At 54.2% G+C, this 24330-nt stretch overlaps 1 protein-coding gene across 1 annotated transcript in view; it reads left to right on the plus strand.

The window, feature by feature from the left end:
* Positions 1–10397, plus strand: part of TCERG1L (transcription elongation regulator 1 like) — a 201097-nt gene extending 190700 nt beyond the window's left edge. Inside the window, exons 11-12 of the mRNA XM_027529121.1 lie at positions 4673–4791; positions 9519–10397. Coding sequence (XP_027384922.1) covers positions 4673–4791; positions 9519–9675 — 276 coding nt within the window. The 3' untranslated portion in view covers positions 9676–10397. The remainder of the gene's footprint in view (positions 1–4672; positions 4792–9518) is intronic.
* The last annotated feature ends 13933 nt before the right edge of the window (positions 10398–24330 follow it).

Below are 24330 nucleotides of genomic sequence, written 5' to 3' on the forward strand. Positions count from 1 at the left end.
TGGGTTGCAGGTAGCTGGCCTGGAGGTCATTTTAAATGGGTAGCTGGTAGGAGTCTACCCTGGCGTGTCGACCAGTCCCATCAGGGACCCAGAGCCACTTCCAGGGTTAGACAGACAGACGATGGCTGTGCGGGCTGGTGGGGAGGCCTGAGTTCTCACAGCTCCACTGATGTCTGTGGCTCCCGGAGCACATACAGCCAAGAAGGGCCCTGAGAGAAGTTCCAGAAGGATTCCGGTTCTGCTTCTGCATCTCTGGTTCCATCCCAACCGGGCTTCTCCCCCAGACTTCCAAGTGCAGAGGGGATGCCTGTGGAGAGTGGGTGACCGGGAGCCACCCCGGGAAGCAGAAGCCCCTCGAGGGCCCTCTCAGGCAGGGAGCTGGCATCACGGGCCATCAGAAGCATCCGTCTGATTTCAGATGTGGGGTCCTGGAAAGCCAGAGCCAGGAGGACAGAAAGTGCGGCTTTGTTTTCAATTCTATCATCAGCTCATGAAGTTCCCTTAGGGTGCAGACCAGGGGCTCAAGAGAAGGCACTCGGGGAGGGGCTTACTTGGAGTCTGGACGTTTTATATCTATTTTCCCCTCAGCTGAGAAAACCGGGCGACTTTAATCATTGGTAACATCACCCCCTTTGGTTGCAGTATTAGAAATCAGAAAGCTCACTCTCCAACCATGACCACATATGGTGAGGAGCTCGTTTAATTTGGTGACAGGATCACTTTAAGCCATAACTGATAACACTCAGCACAGCTGCCAGTGGCGTCTCACTGACCGTCGAGGTCAACGCTGTTGCCTCCAGTCCATGGATGTTTTCAGAGGCCATCAGCCCCTTAAAGGAAGCTGAAGAAGTAAGACTCTCCTCCGCTGATGGTTTGATGTTTACCTGTCTCTCAGAAGGCAGGGTGCTCAGGGCCTGTTTGCTTGCTGGATGGACTGGGCTCCCTGGCCGAGTGGGGACTCCTGCCTGCTGTCTTGAGTCTGGAGGGGTGGTCATGATACGAGAAGCACCCTCAGTAGCAGCCAGGCTGGATTCCCGCAGCCCTGGTCAGAGAGGCAGGCTCTGATGGGAGGGGCTCGGGTGCCAGGATGCACCGGGGGCGGACAGACCAGACTAGATGAACGGTCTGCTCACGCCGAGTCCACCCTTTGCGTGGAGCTCGCAGGCATCTTTGTGAAATCACCAGGGGGCACGTCGGGCCCTCTGACGTTCACACGGCACACAGGAGGGGCTCATCCCGCAGTGTGGTCCCCGAGCCCCACGAGGAGGAGGAGGAAGCCAGCTCCCCGTAGTTGACGTCCTTCAGCACCAGAGAGCCTCAGAGGGAACCCGGCACTGTCAGAGAGACCCACCTCCCGGCAAAGCGGCATATTGTCATTTCTCAGAGGCGCAGAGCTGAAGCAGAGCTGATGAAGGAGACGGTATTTGGGCCCATTCAGAAAACACGGTCCTGTTTATGAATGGATCTGGCTGGAAGCAGCGGTCCTGGACTCTGCGGGGACCCACTGTCCCTTAGTGTTTCGCGGCAAAAGCCAAGGCTCAGTGTGTTCATTGCATCCATCCCTCTGTGGGGGGCTGCAGGGGAGTGGTGAAGGGGCCTGACAGAGAGCAGGGCTCTGGGGAGCGCGTGTCAGAACTGTTTCTATGGCAACAAATGGCAATCCATCTTATTTCACCGAAACACACCATGACAAGATAATGGCCAGTGGTCTGTCTTTTAAAAAGTCATGCCCCACTTTGAATAAGACTAGTGTAATTTGTTAAACAGGAGGAAAAAAAACCTGTTACATTACATTATAGCGGCATAAATAAAGCACAAGAGCAAAGGCAGCGGAGAGAGCGGGAGCTGATTAGAGGGATAAATGGTTCCAGGCGACAGAGAAGCAGGTCTTTCTCACAGCTCTGACCACTGCCAGCCAGGGTGTCTATCCAGATTTAAAATTAATAGAGCAAAACTCTGACTAATGATGGAGCCCCACGCTTGTATTTGGATAATAACCCTGCATTCACCTTTTTTATTAGCTGAAATTGTTAGAGAACTGGAGAGCTTACGTTACCATTTGCCTTGATACGTATATGCACCCTCTCCATCTAAGTCCTGTTCGTGAATATTTTATTTTGCTGATGATTCTTCTGGAGGTGAGAAGCATTTTGGATTTATAGTCCCAGAAAGGCTGCCAGGACTGCAATGGAATCTGAAGCCATCAGGCAGAGCCAAGGAGACACACTCTGCCCGGGGAACAATGGGGGCTGTGACTCACCATGTGGTCACTTCCGGCTCTGTGTCCTCAGGAGGATCCTTGGGAGGAGCACAGGAGACTCACTGAACTCTTGGTTCAAATTCCAGGATCTGCAAAGGCCACTGATTGGGTTGGCACACAATTGCTATTTATTGGCCTAATAGGACCCAATGTGAGCTTTTATTAATCTTTTTTATTTATGTCCACATACACATCTAAATTTCCCATGCAGTGATGGGACCAGAAGCCATATCTTTGTTTTCTGAATGTTGAGTTTTAAGCCAGCTTTTTCACTCTCCTCTTTCACTTTCATCAAGAGGTTCTTTAGTCCTTCTTCACTTTCTGCCATAAGGGTGTTGTCATCTGCATATCTGAGGTTATTGGTATTTCTCCTGGCAACCTTGATTCCAGCTTGTGCTTCATCCAGCCTGACATTTCGCATGATGTACTCTGCATATAAGTTAAATAAGCAGGGTGACAATATGCAGCCCTGACGTACTCCTTTCCCGATTTGGAACCAGTCTGTTGTTGCATGTCCAGTTCTAACTGTTGCTTCTTGACCTGCACACAGATTTCTCAGGAGACAGGTCAGGTAGTCTGGTACTCTTTAAGAATTTTCCACAGTTTGCTGCGATCCACACAGTCAAACACTTTGGTGTGGTCAATAAAGCAAAAGTAGATGTTTTTCTGGAACTCTCTTGCTTTTTTGATGATCCAACTGATGTTGGCAATTTGATCTCTGGTACCTCTGTCTTTTCTAAATCCAACTTGAACATCCAGAAGTTCATGGCAAATAGATGGGGAAACAATGGAAACAGTGAGAGACTTTATTTTGGGGGGCTCCAAAATCACTGCATATAGTGACTACAGCCATGAAATTAAAAGACACTTGCTCCTTGGAAGAAAAGCTATGACCTACCTATATAGCATATTCAAAAGCAGAGACCTTACTTTGCCAACAAAGTCCATCTAATCAAAGCTATGGTTTTTTCCAGTAGTAATGTATGGACGTGAGAGTTGGACTAATAAGAAAGCTGAGCGCCGAAGAATTGGTGCTTTCGAACTGTGGTGTTGGAGAAGACTCTTAGGGTCCCTTGGACTGCAAAGAGCTCCAACCAGTCCATCCTAAAGGAAATCAGTCCTGAATATTCATTGGAAGGACTGATGCTAAAGCTGAAACTCCAATACTTTGGCCACCTGATGTGAAGAGGTTACTCATTGGAAAAGACCCTGATGCTGGGAAAGATTGAAGGCAGGAGGAAAAGGGGATGACAGAGGATGAGATGGTTGGATGACATTACTGACTCAGTGGACATGAGTTTGAGCAAGTTCCGGGAGCTGGTGATGGACAGGGAGGCCTGGTGTGGTGTACTCCATGGAGTCGCAAAGAGTCGGACACGACTGAGCAACTGAACTGAACTGAACAACCCGTCTAAATGACCTCTAGTATATCCTCCTTTTAATGACCTTGAAGCTTGGAGAGCACCGGGAATGACACAGCTGTCTCCACCTCCTTTGGCCCTCGTCTGCAGCTGACAATTTTCTGATATTACGACAGGGAGCGGCCTTAATCCAAGCACTGCTGCAAAGAGGGAGTCCCTGGTGGCATTGTGTTATGTCAGCTGCTGGTTCCTGAGAGAAACCTCCCCAAAGTTGTGGGTGGATTTGCCTACCAGATGATGCCCATGGCCTTTTAGGTGAAGGGGCAGGTTTCCCTGTTGAGGGAGCCTTCAGGCCCACTTCTCATCAAGCCGGGGGTGGGAGTGCAGGACCCAAGGGTCAGGGCTCCTCACTGGGCATTTCCATAACACCCAGGAGAGGCTCACCTCATCTGCAGGAGTCCTGGGGAACCAGGCCCCCCTTCACAAGGGGCTTCTGGGAGCCTCAAGGTGGGGAAGTGAGAGATGCTGGGTTGACTTTCTTTTCACAAGTTCAAAGTCATTTTGGAGACTCAAATGCCAGTTACGTTGCCCTGGGGATTGCTAGAACAAATTGCATACTCTCCTGTGTCGTGGTACTGCTGGCTGGGATGTGAGAGTTGGTGAGAAAACTCACACGGTAAGGGAAGCTCCAGGCATTCCAAAGAGAGATACTGAGGCCCTGGAGCTGGGTTTCTAAACTGCCCTCTGCCCCCACTGCCTCTAGAGAGCACCCCTGAGTCATTCCAGGGATTTCTAAGCAAGCTGACTCAGTGTTTGACCGCAGATCGCACCTGCAGACGGAGCGCACTGGTCTCTGGGAGAGCAGGTGTGACTGTGGAGACACTGGGTGTCATGGAGAGACCGTGATGGAAGGCTCTGGCTTGTAGCTCCAGCAGCTGTGAAAAAGACAGGCTTAGCTCAGATCCTCGCTGTTTTCCTGTTGGGTGTGAAGCCCGAGATTTCATTTCTGATGTGCAGTCTTGTAATACTTCTCTTTTGTGTGTGTCTTAAGATATTTGAGCAGTTTGTCAAGACAAGAATAAAAGAAGAATACAAGGAAAAGAAAAGCAAATTGCTGCTAGCCAAAGAAGAATTCAAAAAGCTTCTAGAGGAATCCAAACTGTCACCCAGGTATGGAGAGAGAGTTAACATCAGGCAATTTCTGGGGCTGGAAATTTACCCCATTTTATGAGAGGATTTTTTAAAATCAGTGTGGGTTACATCCGGTGACCTGTGTTCCGTCGAGCATGTAATTTTGGAGAAGGAAGGACTTCTCCCTGTGCTGTTCATGAATGGACCTCGCAGCCCTGCTTCGAGGTGCTTCCTACCTCGCAGCACCCGGCAATGGGGGTGCTGTCTGCTGACCAAGGGCACCCTGGCCATTTTGTCCATCCTGCATGATGGTTTTCAACCTGTCAGCAGCCCAGACTCCAAGGCCAAAATAACTCATCAATAGGTCAGCCCTCATTAGATTGGTCTAAGTCCTGATCAAATGATATGAGAGTGAAAATCCAAAATAACATACAACAGCAAAATAAACTCCACCAGCCTGGGTTCCACACTCCTGGGCAGCTGTCCAGAGTGTAATATGAAGATGGTCCTACACGGGCCAAAGGGAGGAGTGAACTTGGCCATCAAATTCACCTAAGATAATCAGGCATTATGTCTGAGAAATAAAACAAGCTGATATGAAAATGATGTTAGAAATAAAATAATGCATAAACTTAACTCTTCTCAAAATTAACTTTAATTGACTGACATTTAAAAATTAACGTGCATATACTACTTTTAATTATAAAACTATAAATTTTATGAGTAAAAAATGATTAATTTTGATTTGTCCTAATTTTCAATTAGGACATTATTTTTTAATGGACATTTGTGCATTTTTATTTTTAATAATAATGCTGATAGTGTACATTTTTAATAGTGCTTAAGGAGAAAGCAATGGCACCCCACTCCAGTACTCTTGCCTGGAAAATCCAATGGATGGAGGAGCCTGGTAGGCTGCAGTCCATGGGGTCACTAGGAGTCGGACACAACTGAGCGACTTCACTTTCACGTGTCACTTTCATGCATTGGAGAAGGAAATGGCAACCCACTCCAGTGTTCTTGCCTGGAGAATCCCAGGGACTGGGGAGCTGGTGGGCTGCCGCCTATGGGGTCGCACAGAGTCAGACACAACTGAATCGACTTAGCAGCAGTAGCAGCAGCAGATCATATTTAATTGGGCATTAATTGACATTTGCTTTCTGTGCAGATGTTGGCATCTACATTTTGACCAGTAACTGGCTAACTCACTTGGTCAATAATTGGATAATGTGATTTTGTATTGGTTATATAGCCCTCCCCTAGTGCCTCAGATGGTAAAGAATCTGCCTGCAATGCAGGATACCCGGGTTCGATCCCTGGGTCAGAAAGATCCCCTGGAGAAGGAAACGGCTACCCACTCCAGTATTCTTGCCTGGCGAATTCCATGGACAGAGGAACCTGGTGGGCTACAGTCCATGGGGTCACAAAGAGTCAGACACGACTGAGTGACTAACATTTTCACTTCACTATGGGTCCTCAGAAAACTTCTCAGCTGTTTAGAGGGTAGGTACTTCCTGAATGAATTAGCCCCATCGCCAAATGCTAACCTTGAAAAGTAAATGTGGGTCTAATGATTTGTAAATTGCGGTTTTCTACGGGAACGCTGGGTTCAGGCCATGGATTTGCCCCATCATGGCCCCACCATCCTAGTCAGTGACCCCGGGTCGGGGGTTGGTTCTGGAGCTCCTGCATCAGTGCAGAGCAGCCTTGCCCATCCTTGGTCCTGGCCCTGGGTCAGGCCCTGGACCTTCACAGCTCACGTGTCTCCATCTGAGGGGATGAGTTGCCCTGCTTCACTGGCCTCCAGGAGGACGGCGTGTGGGGCAGACCAGGCAAGACGCGAAGTGCCCGGCAGGTCCTTCAGACTCTCGTCCTTACCACTGCGCTGGCCTCAAGGACAGTTAGCTCATGGTGTCTGTCCATCCACTGCCAAGATGCTAACCATAAGCCAGTGTGTCTCCCCGTACCGTGAACATATCATGAATGCAAAGGAGAAACATTCAGGCTGTATTTGACAATTAGGAAGATCACACACACAGAGAAGGAAAATCAGTGCTATAAATGGATATACTCTTTGTTGAAATTAGATCTAATTCCTGCCACTTTTTAGAAGTGTACACTGGCATACAATACTTTTGTAATTACAAAGCTGGCTTGCGTTTCACAGGCAGCCAATTCTGGGACGTTTCAAACCCTTTCCAGATCCTCTTCACGTTCTCTTCCTGCCATTCACAGGTGTCCTAGCGGCAGCAGGCCGTTCTTGCTGCTGCCCTCTGGCCCAGCGCAGGCGTCCCGAGGACCCTTGGTGACACCTTCCATCATCCTGGCTCCCATCCTGACCACATGGATAGTCCAGGGCCCGCTCCCAGCCCTGCCCAGCTCTCAGGGTCTGGGGGCAGGGAGAGGAGCCTCGGGGGAACATCCCTGTGGGCTGTGGGACCAGCACTCTGGCCGGATCAGCCTCCTCCTTCTGTGGACAGCCAAGTCCCTGCCAGGGAAAGGAAGCCGCAGTGCTAGTTGCTCAGAGAACTTCCTCAGGCTCACTGGACTGTCCACCAGGGTCAACAGTAAGGCAGGCTGCCCCCTCGAGATGGCTAACACCTCACAGAGTTTTGATTCGTTTTTCTTTTCAGGGATGCTTCTTTTCAGAGGTGCCCGAAATAGGATTTCTCTAGAAGGGTCTCTACCCAGCCCCCTATTGAAAATGCTCAGGCTCCCTCTAGACACCCCAAGATGACAAGCACCCCGTGACTCAGCGCCTCACTTTCCTCATGCAGACGGGTGATGGAAGTACAAATAAGTGTGTTAGTCCAGGACCAGGCAATTGTGAAATCATGGAAGGAATGGAGGGAGGAAGGGAGGGAGGGAAAGCAAGAAGGGAGAATGCTGGCAACCAGAGAGAAGTGCTTTCTGTCTAGGAAGCCTGGGAGCAAGCGGGGTTCTGGAACATTCCCGGAGAACCCGAGTGCTCGAGGAAGGTGTGAGACACCTTGTTAGTGAGACACAGTCACAGTTGTCGCAGCAGCTTAGTCACGTCTGACTTTCCCACCCTGTGCAATGCAGCCCATCTCTGCCCACGGGACTTCCCAGGCAAGAATACTGGACGGGTTGCCATTTCCTTCTCCAAGGGATCTTCCTGACCTGCACCTCCTGTGTCTCCTGCATTGCAGGCAGATTCTTTACTGGGGAAGCCAATAAGGGTCTACTAATTATTGGTCTTGTCTCTTAACAGCCGTGTCAATATAATCTTGTTATTCATGTATTAAAGGTAAAGAATCTGCCTGCAATGTGGGAGACCTGGGTTCGATTCCTGGGTTGGGAAGATCACTTGGCGGAGGACTTGGCAACCCATTCCAGTATTCTTGCCTAGAGAACCCCCATGAACAGAGGAGCCTGGTGGGCTACACAGTCCAGGGAGTCGCAAAGAGTCGGACACGACTGATAGACTAAGCATAGCACGTTAAGTTATAAGAATTCAATGCAACAATGAAATCTCTGCAATAAAAAATGAAATTGTCCGCAAAGAGAAACTGGAGGAAGAGGTCTCCCCCAGCACAGGGTGCGTGAGTTTCTCACACACTCTGGGCCCTTCCTGCAGCTCCAGGTACAGCTCTTGCAGGAGCCCCAGGCAGGAGGCAGATAGCCAGTGTCCAGGCACCCGGCTACCCAGGGCCCTTGCCCCCTGGAGCTGTCAAAACCCTTGGCTTCAAGCTCATGGCTGGGAGAAGAGGCAGCTCTAGGGACCAGGTCCTGGCCGAGGTTCCACTTGTCCCTGCAAGGCTGCATCCACTCCCGCCCTGTGAGCTTCCTGGCCCCTCAGGCCTGGCCTGGCTGGGATCTCTGAGCTCCTTACAGGTGCCTCCCTGACCTGGCGATCACAGGTTCAGTGAGTCAGTATTCGGGTGCTAAGCACATGCCACTGGGCTTAGACCGTCAAGAGGCTCCATAGAAACAAAGCAGGTAACGCGCTTCCACTCGCAGGGAGAGGCCAGTTGAGTCGCACGACTGAGGCTCTTCAAGATGACATCTGTGGTGAGGGCCGTGAGAGGGAGCCTCTCTGTGCACGGGAAGGTGCTAGAGCCTGGGTTCCCGGAAGCCGATCCTTTGATCTGCACCTTGGCTGTCTGGGGCCAGGGTCCTGAGTTCCCGAGCTCCTCGGGACTCGCCGTGGGGAGTGGCTGCCGTCTGGTGGCTGCCAGCTGGCAGGGGTTCTTTCCTTCCTGAGCTCACTGTCCGTGGGGGCTGCAATCGCTGGTGCCTGTGACATCCTTTGTTTACTGATGTGGCAGGAAATGTCCCGCTGCTCACTTCTAGTGAGGAGAGCTCTGAAGGATGAGTGGGGAAAGGAGGGAAGGGTGTGCCAGGGGATGGAACAGCATATGCGAAGCCCAAGGCAAGCAGGAGTGTGCTGAGAGCACAGGGAGCAAGAAGACGTGTGTGGCCGGAGAAGTGCCTGTGGGCGCCGGGGGCTCGGAGTGACGGGGCCCAGGAGGGACGCGAAGCCAGGCTCGGGCCCAGAGGGCAGCCGGGTGCAGAGACAGGCACCTGTGTGAGTTAACGTGGCTCGGGCTTCAGCCGGGCCTGTGGGAAGTGATGCCCAGTATGGGGAGCAGGCAGGTGGTGTCGGAGGCCCAGTGGCCATTCCCTCTGCCCATCCACCTGCCGAGCGTCCTGCTCCTGGGACCCTGGGCTCAGGAAGGAGGTGCTCAGAGCCCCAGGAGCCGCTCTCCTCCAGGAAAGCCCTCAGGATGCCTTTTGTCTTCCAGGACCACATTTAAGGAGTTTGCTGAGAAGTATGGCCGGGATCAGAGGTTTCGACTCGTCCAAAAGCGGAAGGACCAGGAGCATTTTTTCAACCAGTTCATCCTTATTCTCAAGAAGCGGGACAAGGAAAACAGGCTCAGGCTCCGGAAGATGAGATGAGATTGTGAGGACGCGATCAGGCTGAGCGTCCGAGCGTCAGGGCGGAGGTGGAGGAGGCGTGGGGGCGGGAGCCCGCGGGGCCGTGGGCTTCATTCTCCCAGGATTACTGTTTCATATTGAAGCTCCCTTTGGTACAGCCTTCTGAGTTTGACGCATTTCTTATTGCCATGATATGTCGCTCCCTGAAGTGTTTTACTTATGCAGATTACTTGTAAGATAGACAGACTCTAAGTCTGCCGCAGGTTTGCACCTCAGCGGAAAGAGGCACCGACTCTAACCCCCTCAAGGTGTTTTCATCAGTCGAGCCAATTATCCGAAACTTTTCTGGAAACCTTTGTGAGTTCCTTCCATCCCTCAGGAGTTCCATGGTGTTGGGACTCCCCGACTCGGGTCCCGGGTCTCAGTCTAGTTTTCTGAGTAGTAGCATAGGCTGTTCATCATCACAGTGACACCTGTGACCATCAGACACATGGACCACGGACCGCCTGCAGGTCGAAGGGTGATCGCCCACCCTCTCCCCGGGGAGTGTTGGGCCTGGAGAAGGGGGCTGCACTGTCTGTGGGAGGTCCTCCTTAAAAAAGAATTATTTTGTACAAAATCATCTTATGAATATTTGAGTTATTTTTCTTGTATGCCCAGAGTTTGCATGAGATTTTTCTCACCATCTTTGTATAAAAAAATTTTAAATTTTTTTGAATTAATAAATATTTTAAACCAGTGTATCTTGTGGCTTAGACTTCCAATCTTAAGCAACAAAAATTGTGGCTTCCCTGGTGGCTCAGATGGTAGAAAACCCGCCTGTAGTGCAGGACACCCAGGTTCGACCCCTGGCTCAGGAAGATCTCCTGGAGAAGGAAATGGCAACCCACTCCAGTATTCTTGCCTGGAGGATCCCATGGATAGAGGAGCCTGGTGGGCTATAGTCCATGGGGTCACAAAGAGTCAGACACAACTGAGCGACTAACACTTTTACTTAAAGATACTCTATTTCAAAAGATTCATAAAAGCATCTGTGATTGCCTGTAAGGGCTGTGAAAGGACTACTCAAAAGGAAGTCTTGCTTTTCAAGCTACCAGTCCTAGGTGGAATCATATTTGATAAAACCTCCTAATTAATCGCATTCTGTGAATTATTGAGCATCTGTTTATTGATTTCAGGTTTATGAAGTGTCTATTCAGATAGCCTGTCTTTGTCCCCAGCACAACCCTGGCAATGTCTCCCACGTAACTTCTTTCTCGTCAGACAATTCCTGAGAAAGAACACTTTGCTGAATGTATTAGGAGGGAACTGGGAAATGTAGGAGCTCCCGGGGAACCCCTGGGATTTCTAGGAAGCTGGAGCCCTCTCCTGCCATCAGCAGCAAGGATCCATCTGCCAAGCCAGCTGCTTGCTTCTGGCTCTGATGAGGGGCTGGGGGCAACCACCTGAGCACCAGCCCCTGAGAGCTGGGCAGCCAGAGCGTCCCCAACGCGCCATCTCTGGTTGGGTTTGAGCGGAGTGCGTCTCAGGAGACATGGCCACAGGGACGGCCCGGCACCCTAGGGGGTGGCTGTCCAGCTGCTCCCATTGGCTTCTCTGGCGTTTGCTCAGCCAGCTGTGCCCTGTCCGTCAGGGTCTGCATCTCTGCACTCATGAGAGGCACGTTCCAGAGATGCTTCTCTGAGCCTGGGGTGTGGGGTGTGGGGGATGGCTGCTCCCTACTCCTGCTATTTCCACGTTCTTCACACAAACGTCTGCAGCCTGATTGCCCTCTGTAAACTGTCGTCTGATCCCCCAGCGCGACACTGGATGTGCCTGGCAGTGTTTCATTTAAAATGGATGACTGCAGCCAAGCCGGGGCCTGAGCCGGTCTGGAGGTGGGAGGGAACCCACGCCCCTTCTGGACGCTCTCCGCCCGCGGTCTGCCTCTCACCACCCTGCTCACCACCTAGAAGGTGCAGCTGCTGGCTCCAGACATGAGTAGCCCCTGGCCCATCATAGCCAGGGTCAGGAGAGACCCCCGAAAGCCCCAGAGGAGGAGGGTCTCTCTGTGGGGGAGCTTGAGACTGCTCAGAACAACAGTTCTAGAACCTGTCTTTCCAGCCCAAGGCAGGAACCATGCCGCTCTGCAGGCTGGGGTTGATGCGGTGTCAGCGGCGGGCATGACAGGTGATGGAGAGGTCACTGAAGAGCCTGCAGGCACTGATGCCTCGTGAGCTTTACAAAGAGCTTCCAACCCCAGGCGGGCCAGGCGGGCGGCCCTGCGGCAGTCAGCCCTGTTCTTCCCCAGAGCCTCGCTCAGTGGTCCCGCCTGCAGAGAGACCATGATGCCGGGGTGGGACTCCTGTACGTTCAGCAACCTGCGGGTCAGCATGGAGTAGCTGCTGCCATGAGAGGTGGCTCTGTCCTCACTGCGGTGCCTTTCCAGGCTGATCACGGGGATCAGCACTCTGTTACTGGGGCAGCACTTTCTCCTCTTGAATAAATGAGTCCCTCAGATATCAATCCCCCTGCCTGCCCAAAACGCCTCCACCATCATCACAGTCCATGCTCTCGCAGAAGGACTTGTTGTCCTGGCTTCCCATAGAACGTTCTCTTGACCAAGGAACACTTTTGCTGGGAGAGTAGTTGCAGCAATGGGTTCACACCCACCAGATTCCCTGGAGTGACCAGGAGCCTCATACCCTGGGAGCAGCTGGCTTGATGAAGCACTGGTCAGCTCTGACATGGTGCCACCAGAGGGACAGAGTCCTGAGAGGCTGGGCTGTGGGGTTGTCTTCTTAGGCTGACTCTCCCCATCACCACGAAGGGGAGGTGAGGGGGCCCCCTCATTACTAAGCTCAGTGGCCCACCCAGGGAATCCTTACTCCCACTTCCCAGCTTCTGAGTCTGGACAGTCTGGTCCCCAGGGGCAGAATCCAGCATTTTGGTTCTGCTTTTTTGCATATTCTATTGACTTTGTTACAAATTAATCACTAAAGGGATATTGACTAAAAGTTTAAATTATACATAACTTAGTGCTTAGAAAGACACAGGTTCCCCAACACGCTGCAGAAAAATCTAGACATTTTTGCTTTTCACCCAAGCATTGGGGAACTTACCTTTTAGTTCATGTAATCGTGATGTTGAATCTAAAAAAATTAAATGATTTATAGTTGAAGATGGATAGATAATTTCTGATTAATCTACATCTAGATTCACATCTGTCACTTATCAATCAGTTTGCCATAGGAGGGGCAAGGCACCCAGGGTCTAATCAGACAAGGCCTCAGGAGAAACACAAGTTTGAGAAAAGCTGGTTTATCTTTGTACATGGACTGCATTTCAAACGCTTGCTCCTTTTCCGGGCTGCAGAAACCATCAATATTTTTTAGATGTCTGCATATATGGATGCTGTAAAAATATAATAGACTAAGATTTCTTTTAAACGATAGCTTCCTTTAATTTTTGCGCATTTCACATCCATTTTAAATGCCGCTAGCATCGCTGAGGTTAACTCAGTGGGACTTCTAAGCTGCGAAACATTAGCAGGAAGCTAACCACCGAATGGCGGTGGCCAGAGGCAGGGGTGCAGGTGGGAGAACGGGTGAGGCGTAGAGGACAAAGAGCGAACCTCGCCTGCACCTGCTCTTACAAAGCTCACCTGGAGGCTGTGAGCGCGTCTCTCAGTCACAGGACAGACAGGAGCTGGAAGAAAGGGGGCTCTTTCTGTCCCCGATCCTTTGACTGAGCCCCTCCTCGTGCCCCTGAGCTTCAGGGCTCTGGTCCTGGTCCCTTTCTGTCCCCGATCCTTTGACTGAGCCCCTCCTCGTGTCCCTGAGCTTCAGGGCTCTGGTCCTGGTCCCTTTCTGTCCCCGATCCTTTGACTGAGCCCCTCCTCGTGCCCCTGAGCTTCAGGGCTCTGGTCCTGGTCCCCATCACCCCACACCTCCCCTTGCTTTTGCCTCAGTGTGTCACCCAGATGAGAACCCGTCCTCTGGACCCCTCTTCCCCTGCTACCCTGCTACACAGCACCTACAGGTGGGTGCTGCCTGTGACCCCTGGGCCATCAGTGACCCTTCTTCCTCTCTACCTGGTGGTCTTCAAGTCCTTCTTGGTAATGCCATGGGCCCCATTTCCTCAGCCTCTTGGAACCTCTTGCCCAGGGCAGACGTCCCCTGGAGAACTCTGCCCTTTTGATCTCCCGCCTTGGGGCCCCCGGCTCTGCAGGAGGGTCCTCAGAAGACAGGCGGGGGGCCTGGACCCCGGAGCAGTGAGACAGCGTGGAGCTTTGGACCGCCTGCCGACAGGAGCCAGAATGACAAGCCCGAGCGGCTTCACTCCTGGTTGCTCTTATATGTAAGTGATGGCAGATTTCTCACCCCGGATCTGCTGAGTACTCACTTTGTCACTAAATGTTTTTGTCTTCACTGATGCTTCATTTGGATGATCTGCTTCAAACAGTTCATCAACAATAGTGAGAGAAAATTGTTCATGTGTCTTTTTTTGTGTGTGCCAAATTTGTGAACTTTATATTTTCCTGATAAAGTTTTTGAAGTGTCAACCAGATTAAAGTCTCCTGATGATTCATGAAATGTCTGCCAAGATAATGAAGTAACGATTTCGAAGGGGGTCATTTCTGTGAAGGGCTTCCCTGGTGGTTCAGACGGTAAAGAATCCGCCTGCAATGCAGGAGACACAGGTTCGATCCCTGGATTGGGAAGATCCCCTGGAGAAGGAAATGGCAACCCAGTGCAGCATTCTTGCCAGGGAAACCCCATGGACAGAGCAACCTGGTGGGCTACAGTCCATGGGGTCACAAAGAGTAGGGCACGACTGAAGTGATTTAGCACGCACGCACGCACGTAAGAGTTCTTACAACAGATGACTGGGTGGTCGGAACTTGGAAAGACTGCTGCTGATTCAGAGATGCGTATGGGAAGACGCGAGGGTCGGGGCTCACTGAACTTGTTCCTCTGACCCTGCCTGGGCTCTCTGGGGCTGGCATCCTGTGTTTCCTGCCCTGAGTGTCCTCAGGGTGCCTGGGGGTGGAGGTGGGTGGGTGGTTGCAGGGGCCGATGGCTGCACGCAGGCACCCTGCTTCTGTCCTGCGTTCCCGCTGGGCTCCCCGTCCGGGTGGCGGCACCGCGTGGCTACACCGTCCTTTGTTCCCTGGTCCGGCACGCGGCAGCTTTAATGCCCTGTCTTTACTCCAGTGTGGTTTTGTGGCAAGTTGTGTCCCAAAAATGACCCTTCCCTCCCCCCGACACACACACACACACACACACACACACAGCCCTCGTGCTCACCTTACTGACACTCTGCAGTGGGTGGGGTTTGGGTAGGGGTCTGCGCCCGCCTCCAGCATCAGAGTGTGACGGACTCCGTGCTGTGACTGGCCAGGCCAGGACGGGACGGGATGGAGCCTCTCGTGACTCCTCCAGGTTTGGAAGCCCTCCCTGGGAGCCACCGGGCTGTTTGGAAGCCCTGTCAACGTGGAAAAGCCGGGTGCAGGCGTCCCAGTCGTGGGCCCCACCTGGGGGCCGTGCTTCTGGCTCCCAACCTTATGGAGGCAGCAGCCGACCCCCAAGGAAAGCAGACCCCAGCCCACCCACGTCGCAGGCTATGAGCAGAGCAGGAAGTGCCCTTGTTCTGAGCCACCGCAGCTCAGGGTGACTCGGTGCCCAGGACATGCTTCTCAGTCCAAGTGACCAGGGCACATGATAGGACACGCTGACCCTGGTGGCTGACGTCACAGACGCCGCTCCCTGCTGGCTGCCAGCAGGGGCCTCACGGGACCTCTCGGCACCCTCTGGGCTGGGTTCTGCTACCATCCTCCGTTCACTGGGAACCTCAGCTCTGGAGGGGTGAGCAACCTGCCCAAAGGCGCCCAGACTGATGCAGGAGGGACTTGCCCAGATGTCCATCTGACTCCGGAAACTTGCTCCAAACCACTCCCTCCCTGGCCCCCACCCCGCAGGGCACATAGAATCTGGCTGCCACGGCTGAAAGCAGTCAGCCTTCCTTCACTCGTGGGCTTTCGCCGTCTTCTCTGTGTCTTCAGACCAGGCCCTGGGAAGGAAACTCCAGCAGAAGCTCTCAGGTCGGTAGGAGGGTCAGCCCACGATGGAGCAGTTAATGCAGAGCCAGGAGCTGCAGGAGAGGGTGAGGGGGGGGTGGGGGAGGAGGGAGAGGGTTGGGGAGGAGGGAGAGGGTTGGGGAGAAGGGGGAGAGGAGGGGAGGAGGGAGTGGGGAAGGGAGGGGCGGGGAGGAGGGGCCAGCTCAGCAGAGGCTCAGAGGGCAGGGATGGGGAGCGAGGTTGGCCTGGGGAACTGCCCGCAGTGTCCCGCCCCAGCATCAGTGGTCCTCGAGGGTGTGTCTGATGTATCAGAACCGGGCCTCAGCTCGGACACCTGGGGCACAAGCACACTGAGAGCCTGAATCAGTGGGTGGACCCAGGAGGCTTCTCCAGAGTCTGTTTCGTGTGGGTCCCTGGAGAGTCAGGTCGTGTTGTCAGATGGTCTCATTCATTCATTCGAGTTTCCAGGCAGGAAACGGAGGGACGTGGCCCTGCCTTCTGGTAACTTCATGCTGGAGCAGAGAAGGCAGAGGCCCCGAAAGGGACAAGGAATGACCCGGTCAGTGTGTGGGGTCACGAGCGGGCAGGGCTGGGATGGAGGCCCAGGAGGGTGCACCGGTGAGAGCAGGGGGTGGTGGGGCCGGGCAGGCACAGGGCGGGCATATCCAGGAGCACGGGCTCAGTGGAACCAGCACCCCAGAGTGGCTGGAGGTGGGGGACCTGCAGGGTCGAGGTTCCTGTGGGGACGAGGCAGGAGTGGGGAGCAGAGGGCACCTCTGTAGGGCAGCCGCAGGGGGAGAGCTGCACGTTTATCCTGTGAGGGGCAGCCTCCCCCAGGCGCCCTGGACATCAAGGTCATCTGGCCCAGCCTCCACCCTGGACGGCAGCTGACTCGGCACCGTCGCATGCGCCCCATTTTCTCCCATCCTCACACCCCCTGTTTAGGAGCACGAAGCCCTCCATCCGGTTGGAATCAGATCTAATCGGTCCTGGCTCCCGTCTCATCTCTGAGGTGTTACACTGAGTCCAGTTCACGTCTGACACGGGTCCAGCCACGGGGACATTCTCATCAGGGCTGGACCCTGCCTCCTATCCCGAGGCTCAGGTCCGGATGGCTGGGACGTGAGTGACTTCTTACCCCAGGACAGGGAAGGTGCGATTTGAAACAGACTGAGTCCCTGGCCTGGGAGACACCAGCTGGCAGCTCCTCAGTCCCCTCCACCTCCCTGTGGATCATTCAGGAACTGGGAGGCTGATTAGCTGTGCATGTTTCCCTGTTCGCTCAGCACACAGGCTCTGGGTTTTCAGATGCAGTTTGTGTCAGCTAGGTGTGAATTTGCAGCGCTGGATGGACAGTCCAGAGATGACCGATTCCTTCCAGCCCAGGCACCTCGCCCAGATGCTCTCAACCTGGGCACCTCAGCCTGCAAATGGCAGATGAAGACAGCTGCTCCTCTGCTCTGAGACATCTTCTGCAACACAGACAAGTTCACAATCAGATGACTTTACAACTCCTGCTCTTCAACCCCAGCATAGACACTTTGCTTTGGGCACAGAGAGGATAGCCTGAAAGCTGGGCACGTGCAGAATTCCCTCCGGGAATTACGGCTCCTTCTCCATCATGCCTAGGGCTTCAGGACGCAGCCCGAACACCAGGGGTGAGCAACCTTGCCAGGACCCGCTCTCAAACCAGAGCCATGCTTTTAGAAATGGCCCAAATCATCGGAGGGAGTGGGGATGAGGGGATGATGTAGGGACACCTGTGTTAGCAGATGAGTCTAACCCAGAGGGGCCTTATTTTTCCATTTCGCCTTAGGATCCTGGATTTCCTCCAGGCTGGTGTGATCTGGGAAATCCTCGTCGCCCCAAGGACGGCAGAGGGTCTCATACACAGGTTAGCCCCAGTAGGGACCACTCTTCTGGCTACCCCAGCGGCCTTCTGGCCGAGTTCCTGCCACTGCTTGTGAAGAATTTTCATGAGGGCTGCCGTCCCCTTGTTCCAAACTCCGTCCTCCAAGTGCTCAGGAACACTGCCCACGGTGGGAGGGCCTCACGCCAGCGGTGTTGCCCTCACTGAAGTCGTCGGCCAGGTGTGTGCCCACCTTGCAGGCTGGTCCTCCGCCCGCCTCGCCCCGCCCTGGGCAGCTTTTGGAGGACTCTGCATGGGTACATCGTCAGTCCTCTGGGAGTTCTGGAAGCTCAGGTCAGAGACCCCTGCGCACCTGTTGGGGGCCAAGCAGACGCCGGCCCCAGCAGGACAAAGGTGGTGGAATGGCTCTGGGTACCAGCTGCCCTGGTCAGAGGGAGCCCCACAGTAGCTCATGTTCACGGCCACTAAATTTTGGCTAAATCACAGGACCAGGGCCATAATGGGAAGACATATAAAAGGCCCACAAAACGCTCAGGATTTTTAGGTTTTATTTAGGATATAAAAGGAATATTTACGACGGTCCTGCACATAATAAATATTTCTTGCCACATGCATCATCACTGGCAACTTACACCCTAGTTTAGAAATGAGAATGGCCTATACAGGGGCCTGCGAGGCCTCTGTGATTGCATCCGCATTGCCGGGGGCCCAGGAGGCAGAGGGACCTGGGCTGCTCACGGTGAAGCCTTCCTGGTGCTAATTCCTGAGACCTTGAGCTCTGGCGGCTGAGGCAGCTCTTGAGAGGTCAGGACAGCAATCCTGGGGTCACCGGCTTGGGAGAGCCTTGTCCAGGGGTCTCTGGCTGCCCAGATCTGCCACCTCCATCGTCTCTAGCTGTGGACGGTGGAAAACTGGGTCCCACACGTAATTTGTCAAAGAAGATGCTGCATCCCCACCAAGTGCCAGGGCCTGTTACATTCTGGGGATGAAGGGGCAGGGCCAGCCCTGCTTCCAGAACCCGGATTGGCCGGAAGGCAGGAGTGAGACAGGGGCCCGGCTGATAGAGCGCGGCAGGGTCCAGAGGGTCAAGGAGCCGGAGGCAGCAATGACCCTGGGTGTCCTCAGTCAAAACCCCTGCCCCAGGCGTCTCTCTGCTTCACGCGGGGCACTCCTGTGAGCCTCACATGCACCAGGAGCCGGTCAAGGTTATCGTCCCATTTTATAGACAGACAGACTGAGTCATAGAGAGGGCGCTGGGGCGGGGACTGGAGCACAGCCTCTGCCTGGAGGACCTGGGCATTCAGCCATGTTTCCACATGGCCCCCACGGTCAGGATGGGAGTGGCTGCCAGGGAGAGAGAGCTTCCTGTGACCACGCCGGGCCCGGAGCCTGGCGCTCCTGTATCTCAGCCCCTTCCCCTGAACCTCCTCCTCTATACCCCCTCCTCCACCCTCCTTCCCCACTGAGCAGCCCACAAGGCTCTCAGAATCCTGCTCTTATGCCTTCTGGGGCTCAGAGAGAAGGCACTTGCCCAGGGCAGCAGACCCAGGCCGCACCCAACCTCACGGGCCCCCCAGACTTCACTGATGCTCACACTTGTTTGAAACAGAGCTGGAGGCCAGAGATGGCTGGCGGGCAATCAGTGAGCTGGGGCTGGCCCCATACTCTTGGGAGGCCAGATTCAATTCTTCTGCCATCTCACCTCAGTTCCCATCTCCCGGGGGGCTGCCAGGTGGGGGGTCACACGTGCAGACAGCAGGCCGATGCCACAGGCACGGGGTCTTGTGCCCCCAAGAAGTCCTTCTCACGGGGCATGGACTCTGGAGTCTGGGCTGCACTGGGCCTGGCCGGGACCCGGGGCCTTGCAGGTGGTGGACATGAGCAATGCATCACGTTCGCTGCGTTTAGCCGCCCCTGCAGAGGTATTGTTATAATCCCATTTTCTTATTATTCAGGCAAAGTTAGGCTAGAGAATATATAACCTGATTATGCACCATATAATGTATGAAGCCAGGAAGGTCTTAAAATTAAAACATTTAAAAAGAACTGTCTGGGGAGGTAGTTAAGATCCATTTAAATCCTTATCAAATAATGAAAATATCTCCAGAAAAAAAAAAAAAAAACAGCCTCTCAGCTATGTGTTCATTTCCATGATCATTTGAGTTTTTAGTATTAAGTCTAAAGACAAATTCACATGAAAATATTTGGGATTTAAATGTACCTTTCGGTCACAGGCTGAGATAACCAGCCAGGTGCAGGGGGGCTTTTTAAAGGGTCTCTGAGCATGTGGGGTCGGTGGCAGCAGGGAGGTGGGTTTCCCTGCCATCCCCTGCCCCGCACACCCTGCAGCACCACCTTCTCCGCCCGGCTCAGCCTGGCAGGCAGCGGCAGGCAGCAGCAGCCGGTCAGTCTCGCCTCCTCTGTGGGCATCCAATTCTCCACCCGGGGGTGAGGGTTAGGATTCCGTCATTTCCTCGCCTCCTTCTCCAGGGGCCTCTGGCAGAATGACCAGGGTGTGAATGCAGTGGCTGCGGAGGCCTTGGTGAATGCTCTGAGCCTGGCGTAGCCTCTTGGCACCTTGATGCATATTTCAAGGATCAATCACCTTCTCAGCAGTCCTGGCGCTTAACGGAGAGCTGCTGTTTGGGAGCAAAGGTGGCAGGGCAGGGGTCATGGCCAGATCGGGTCATGCTGGTGACCACGGGCTGGGGCCTGGACTGAACCATGTTTACCATGGGCTCTGGCCTCATCTTGGTTGCCCAGCCTAGGAGCTGATGGACCCAGGGAAGGAGCCAGGCTGCAGCCACACGGTGAGCAGCACGTAGCCTCTTGGCAGCAGGGATGGGCTGAACTAGATGCAGGGACGGCTGGGGACCCGGATGGGGAGCCTCAGGTCCCGGGAGGGGGTGAGGACGGACTCCCCAGCAGAAGAAGCAAAGGTGAAGCCCGTACACGTCCTCACTTTTGCCCTTCCTTGTTGCTGAGCAACAAAACGCAGATGAGCTTCCGTGAGATGGTGCCCTGGAATGAATCAAGGTCTTTAAAACACGTAAAGATGCACATTTTCAAACATGTGGAAGAGTGGAGACAGAAGAACGACCCCCAAGCACCCAAGCCTCGTGTCAGGAGCCCTAGACACTACTGTGGGTCCCCTAGGTGCCCCTCCCCGTCCAGACCAGACTTCAGGCTGCCCATGAGTCAGCACCAGGGGTCAGGTGGTGACCCAGGGGCTCCGGCACTAGCTAGGCCCCGACTCCTGCCCAGCCTGGCCCAGAGCAGGGAGGCCCCACCCTGTGACTGTGACGTAAGACAGGGATGCCCAGCAAGGCCCCGCCCTGGCCTCCTGCAGCCGGGCGATGGCCAGCCCCAGGCCACCTCGACCCACGCGCCTCTCCTCTGCAGGCCGGTGGGAAGCCAGCAGCTCGGCTGCTGCGCCCTCTGGCTGGTTCCATGCTCCTTTTCATTTTACTGTGCCTCTGTTGCTTGGGCTGCCTGGCGCTGTGTCACCATGGAGGTGACAGCTGGGTGTGGCCCCAGCCTGGTTCCACCTAGTGCTTGTCTCTGGGACGACACACTTCAGAAGGGACAGAAACTGCTTGTATCCATGTGCGTCCAGCCTCCTGGGTCCAGCCGGGTCCCCTCGGTCTTCAAGGGCCTAGCCCCCCACCACCACGCAAGGTCAGCCGACCGTCCTGCTGTGTCTTGAGCTCAGAATCAGTTGCTCACCGTATACCTTGTGAGAAGGCCCCATAATGAGATCAGGACACAATTTACATCCTCAGAAGTTTATTGATGGTCCCAGCAGAGCTGTTGGACAGAACATTGATTAACGGGAAGACGGGGTTTTTTTTAGGAGAAGCATTTAGCACTTCCCTGTTCAGACTCAACACAGAAATCCGGGACAAGCACATGGCCCCAAACCAGGACCTAGAGCCTGTGTTCTGAGGGGCGGGGGAGGGCAGGCCCTCTGCAGCCGGTGCTTGCCGGCTCCCCCAGAGGGACCCCGCCCTGCTCTGAGCACAGCACATCCCCCCATCCCTGGGTCCAGCCCCGGGGCTGGAGGGGCTGCCGGGGGTATGCGGCTCTGGCTCCAGGGCCCTTCGTGGAGGTGACTCGAGGGCTCCCTCTCTGTGATGAGGGACGCAGTGAGGAAGTGCTCGGGTATCCCAGGGTCAGTGGGACTGACGTGGGCTGCGGAAACCTGAGGGGAGCTGGGGGTCTGCTCGAGCAGGCAGTGACGCCCTGGTGGGCAGGGGAGTGACCTGAAGGCGGGGCTCCTGTGCAGGAGTGAGCTCGGGCCCCGACCCTGCCGAGCCGCCTGGGTTCTGGTTGGAAACGTCTGTGTCTCTGGGCTCTCCCCTCCTGTGTTGATGACCTGGAGCCTTCCCTGGAGGGGTCACAGCAGCCCCTTTTATAGGGACACCTGCCACGCCTGCCCGCCACCAGGGTCCCTGGGGGCTGAGACCAGGGCCAAGCGTATGTCCAGCAGGGCCTAAGGCCCTTCCCTGGAATGTCACGCACGGGGTCTCTCCTGAGGGCCAGGCCCACTCCCGGCTGGCTTGTCACACCCAGGGACTCGTGCCTGTGGCCACAAGCCCACCAGTGATTTTACTCCGCTTCTCTCAGTTACCTGGACCGCAGTTTCCCGGGTGTGGCTTCAAGAGGAGGGCAGCCATGGAGACCAGGCCAGGGTGGGCGGAGGGGTGCTTGGGGAAGGGGCGGCGAGAGCTGTGTGGGTCCCTGCCGGCCGAGGGGACCACTGTCCCTGGGACTGTGGGGCTGGGGTGTGCTGAGGTCTCACACCCTAGAAGCATGGACGGGGCAGGGATGCTGCATGGTCTGAGCTACGTGGGCTAAGCATGCAACTTACGAGCAAGAGCACTCTGGGGCAAGGACTCACTTGTGCGCACATGTGTGTGCGTGGAAAGGGGAGCAGAGGAGCGCCACGCGGTGGGCCTTCCGTCCACCCCCGGAATGCGGGATGGAACGGCAGTCGGCCCCAGGGCAATGCCCGTGCTCTGCGGACCATGGGGTGGGGGAGGACGGAGGATGAGGGTTCACGCAGCTCGAGACCCAGCGCACCTTGTGTCCACTGGGAGATGCAAGTGTGAGATGATTTGGGCACAGAAATTATTAAAGACATCGATTCCTTTCAATACATGAATTTTATTTTGCTATAAAAACATTTTGTAATGAGCACGTAAACATCGGACATTGTGTAGCTGTTGTATAAATGCAATCGTGGGCTTGCAGATTTCGAGCTGAACAATTTTACAAGCCTGATTTGAGGATACAGCTTAGGGAAGGGTGTTGTTTTTGATGAATCACTGGACATGGAAGACAAATCAGGCAGGCAGGACGGGGCGGGCAGGGCCCAGGAAGGTCTGCCCAGGACTGGAGGGGGACACGGCCGCCACCCCATGCCCGGAGCCCTCCGACTTCAGGTCCCCAGGGGCCCGGGAGCAGTTCCAGTCCCTGGAAGGTCTGCCCAGGACTGGAGGAGGGCACGGCCGCCGCCCCATGCCCAGAGCCCCTCCGACTTCAGGTCCCCAGGGGCCCGGGAGCAGTTCCAGTCCCTGTCCAGTCGTGGGCTGAGACACTTGCTTTTCTGAGAGAGTCTTTCTTTTCCAACCAGAATCAGTTCTGACTCACCTTTCATATTAGTCACTAAAGAAATCAGCTAGCTTTGAGCACGTAGAATTATTCTGTTACCCAGCTTCTAGTTTTAAATTTTGAAACCTTCAAAAAAAAAGTTTAAAATTTGTAAAACAAACACTCCTACATTTTTCAAATTCATACATTTTAGCGGCTTGTCATATCTGTGCTCTCTCTCTGCGTGTGTACACCTACAGTCACGCACACAGCTATACACACACACTTTTTTTTCTATTCATAAATTATGTAACAGTGAGTCTGAGACATCCTGGCATTTTACCTGTAAAGTCTTCAGCATGAGTCTCCAAAGAGTGAGGACTCCTGCCCACCTAACCAGAACACCGCTGTCACACCTAAAATGCTTTGACATTAACTCAACACTAGCTCACAGTGGTCAGCTCACGTCCATATCTGAGTCTCCTCTATTTGTAAAAATGTGTTACATGTTTTCTCCCCCAGGATGCAGTCTGTGTCACTCACTAGTTCAGTCACGTCCCTCTGGACATTTAGAAATCCAGAGCTGCCCTCCGTCCACTTCCCTGCGTTGTCTTCATTTTCCAAGACTGTGGTTCACTGGCAGGCCAGCGCCGGCCCTTGGGGTTATAGGACTGTGCCATGTGGCTAACCATGGGATGGCATTTCTGCCCAGGACTCTGCGGCGGTGTCTTCCCACTGCTTCCGGGCAGCAGGCACACGGCGGCCCTTGCTCCCTTACTGGCCCCTGGGTGTGCAGTGTCTGTGGGAATGTACTCGGTGGTGCTGAGTCTGTGTGGACACCTGGCTCCACCCTCCATGGTCACGACTCTTCACTTAGGGAACCATCACGCCACAGGTGGCAAAATAATGGAACGTATGTGCTACTATCGGTAAAGAAAAACATTCCTTTCTGCTCCTTTCTCTCTTACATTCATCTGTACAGATAGGTTTTTCAATGACTTATCACCCACTGTCTCCAGCATGGGACGCTCAGATGGCTCGCCTGTGGCCAGCAGGAGGCCCTGGAGGTGGGCGTCCGAGTCCTTCTGCTGTGCAGTCCTTCGCCTTTGTGTTCTGCTTTATTTTCGCGACATTGAGATGTCCTAGGTTCATGAAC

The sequence above is a fragment of the Bos indicus x Bos taurus genome, chromosome 26, assembly GCF_003369695.1.
Source record: "Bos indicus x Bos taurus breed Angus x Brahman F1 hybrid chromosome 26, Bos_hybrid_MaternalHap_v2.0, whole genome shotgun sequence".
NCBI lineage: Eukaryota > Metazoa > Chordata > Mammalia > Artiodactyla > Bovidae > Bos > Bos indicus x Bos taurus.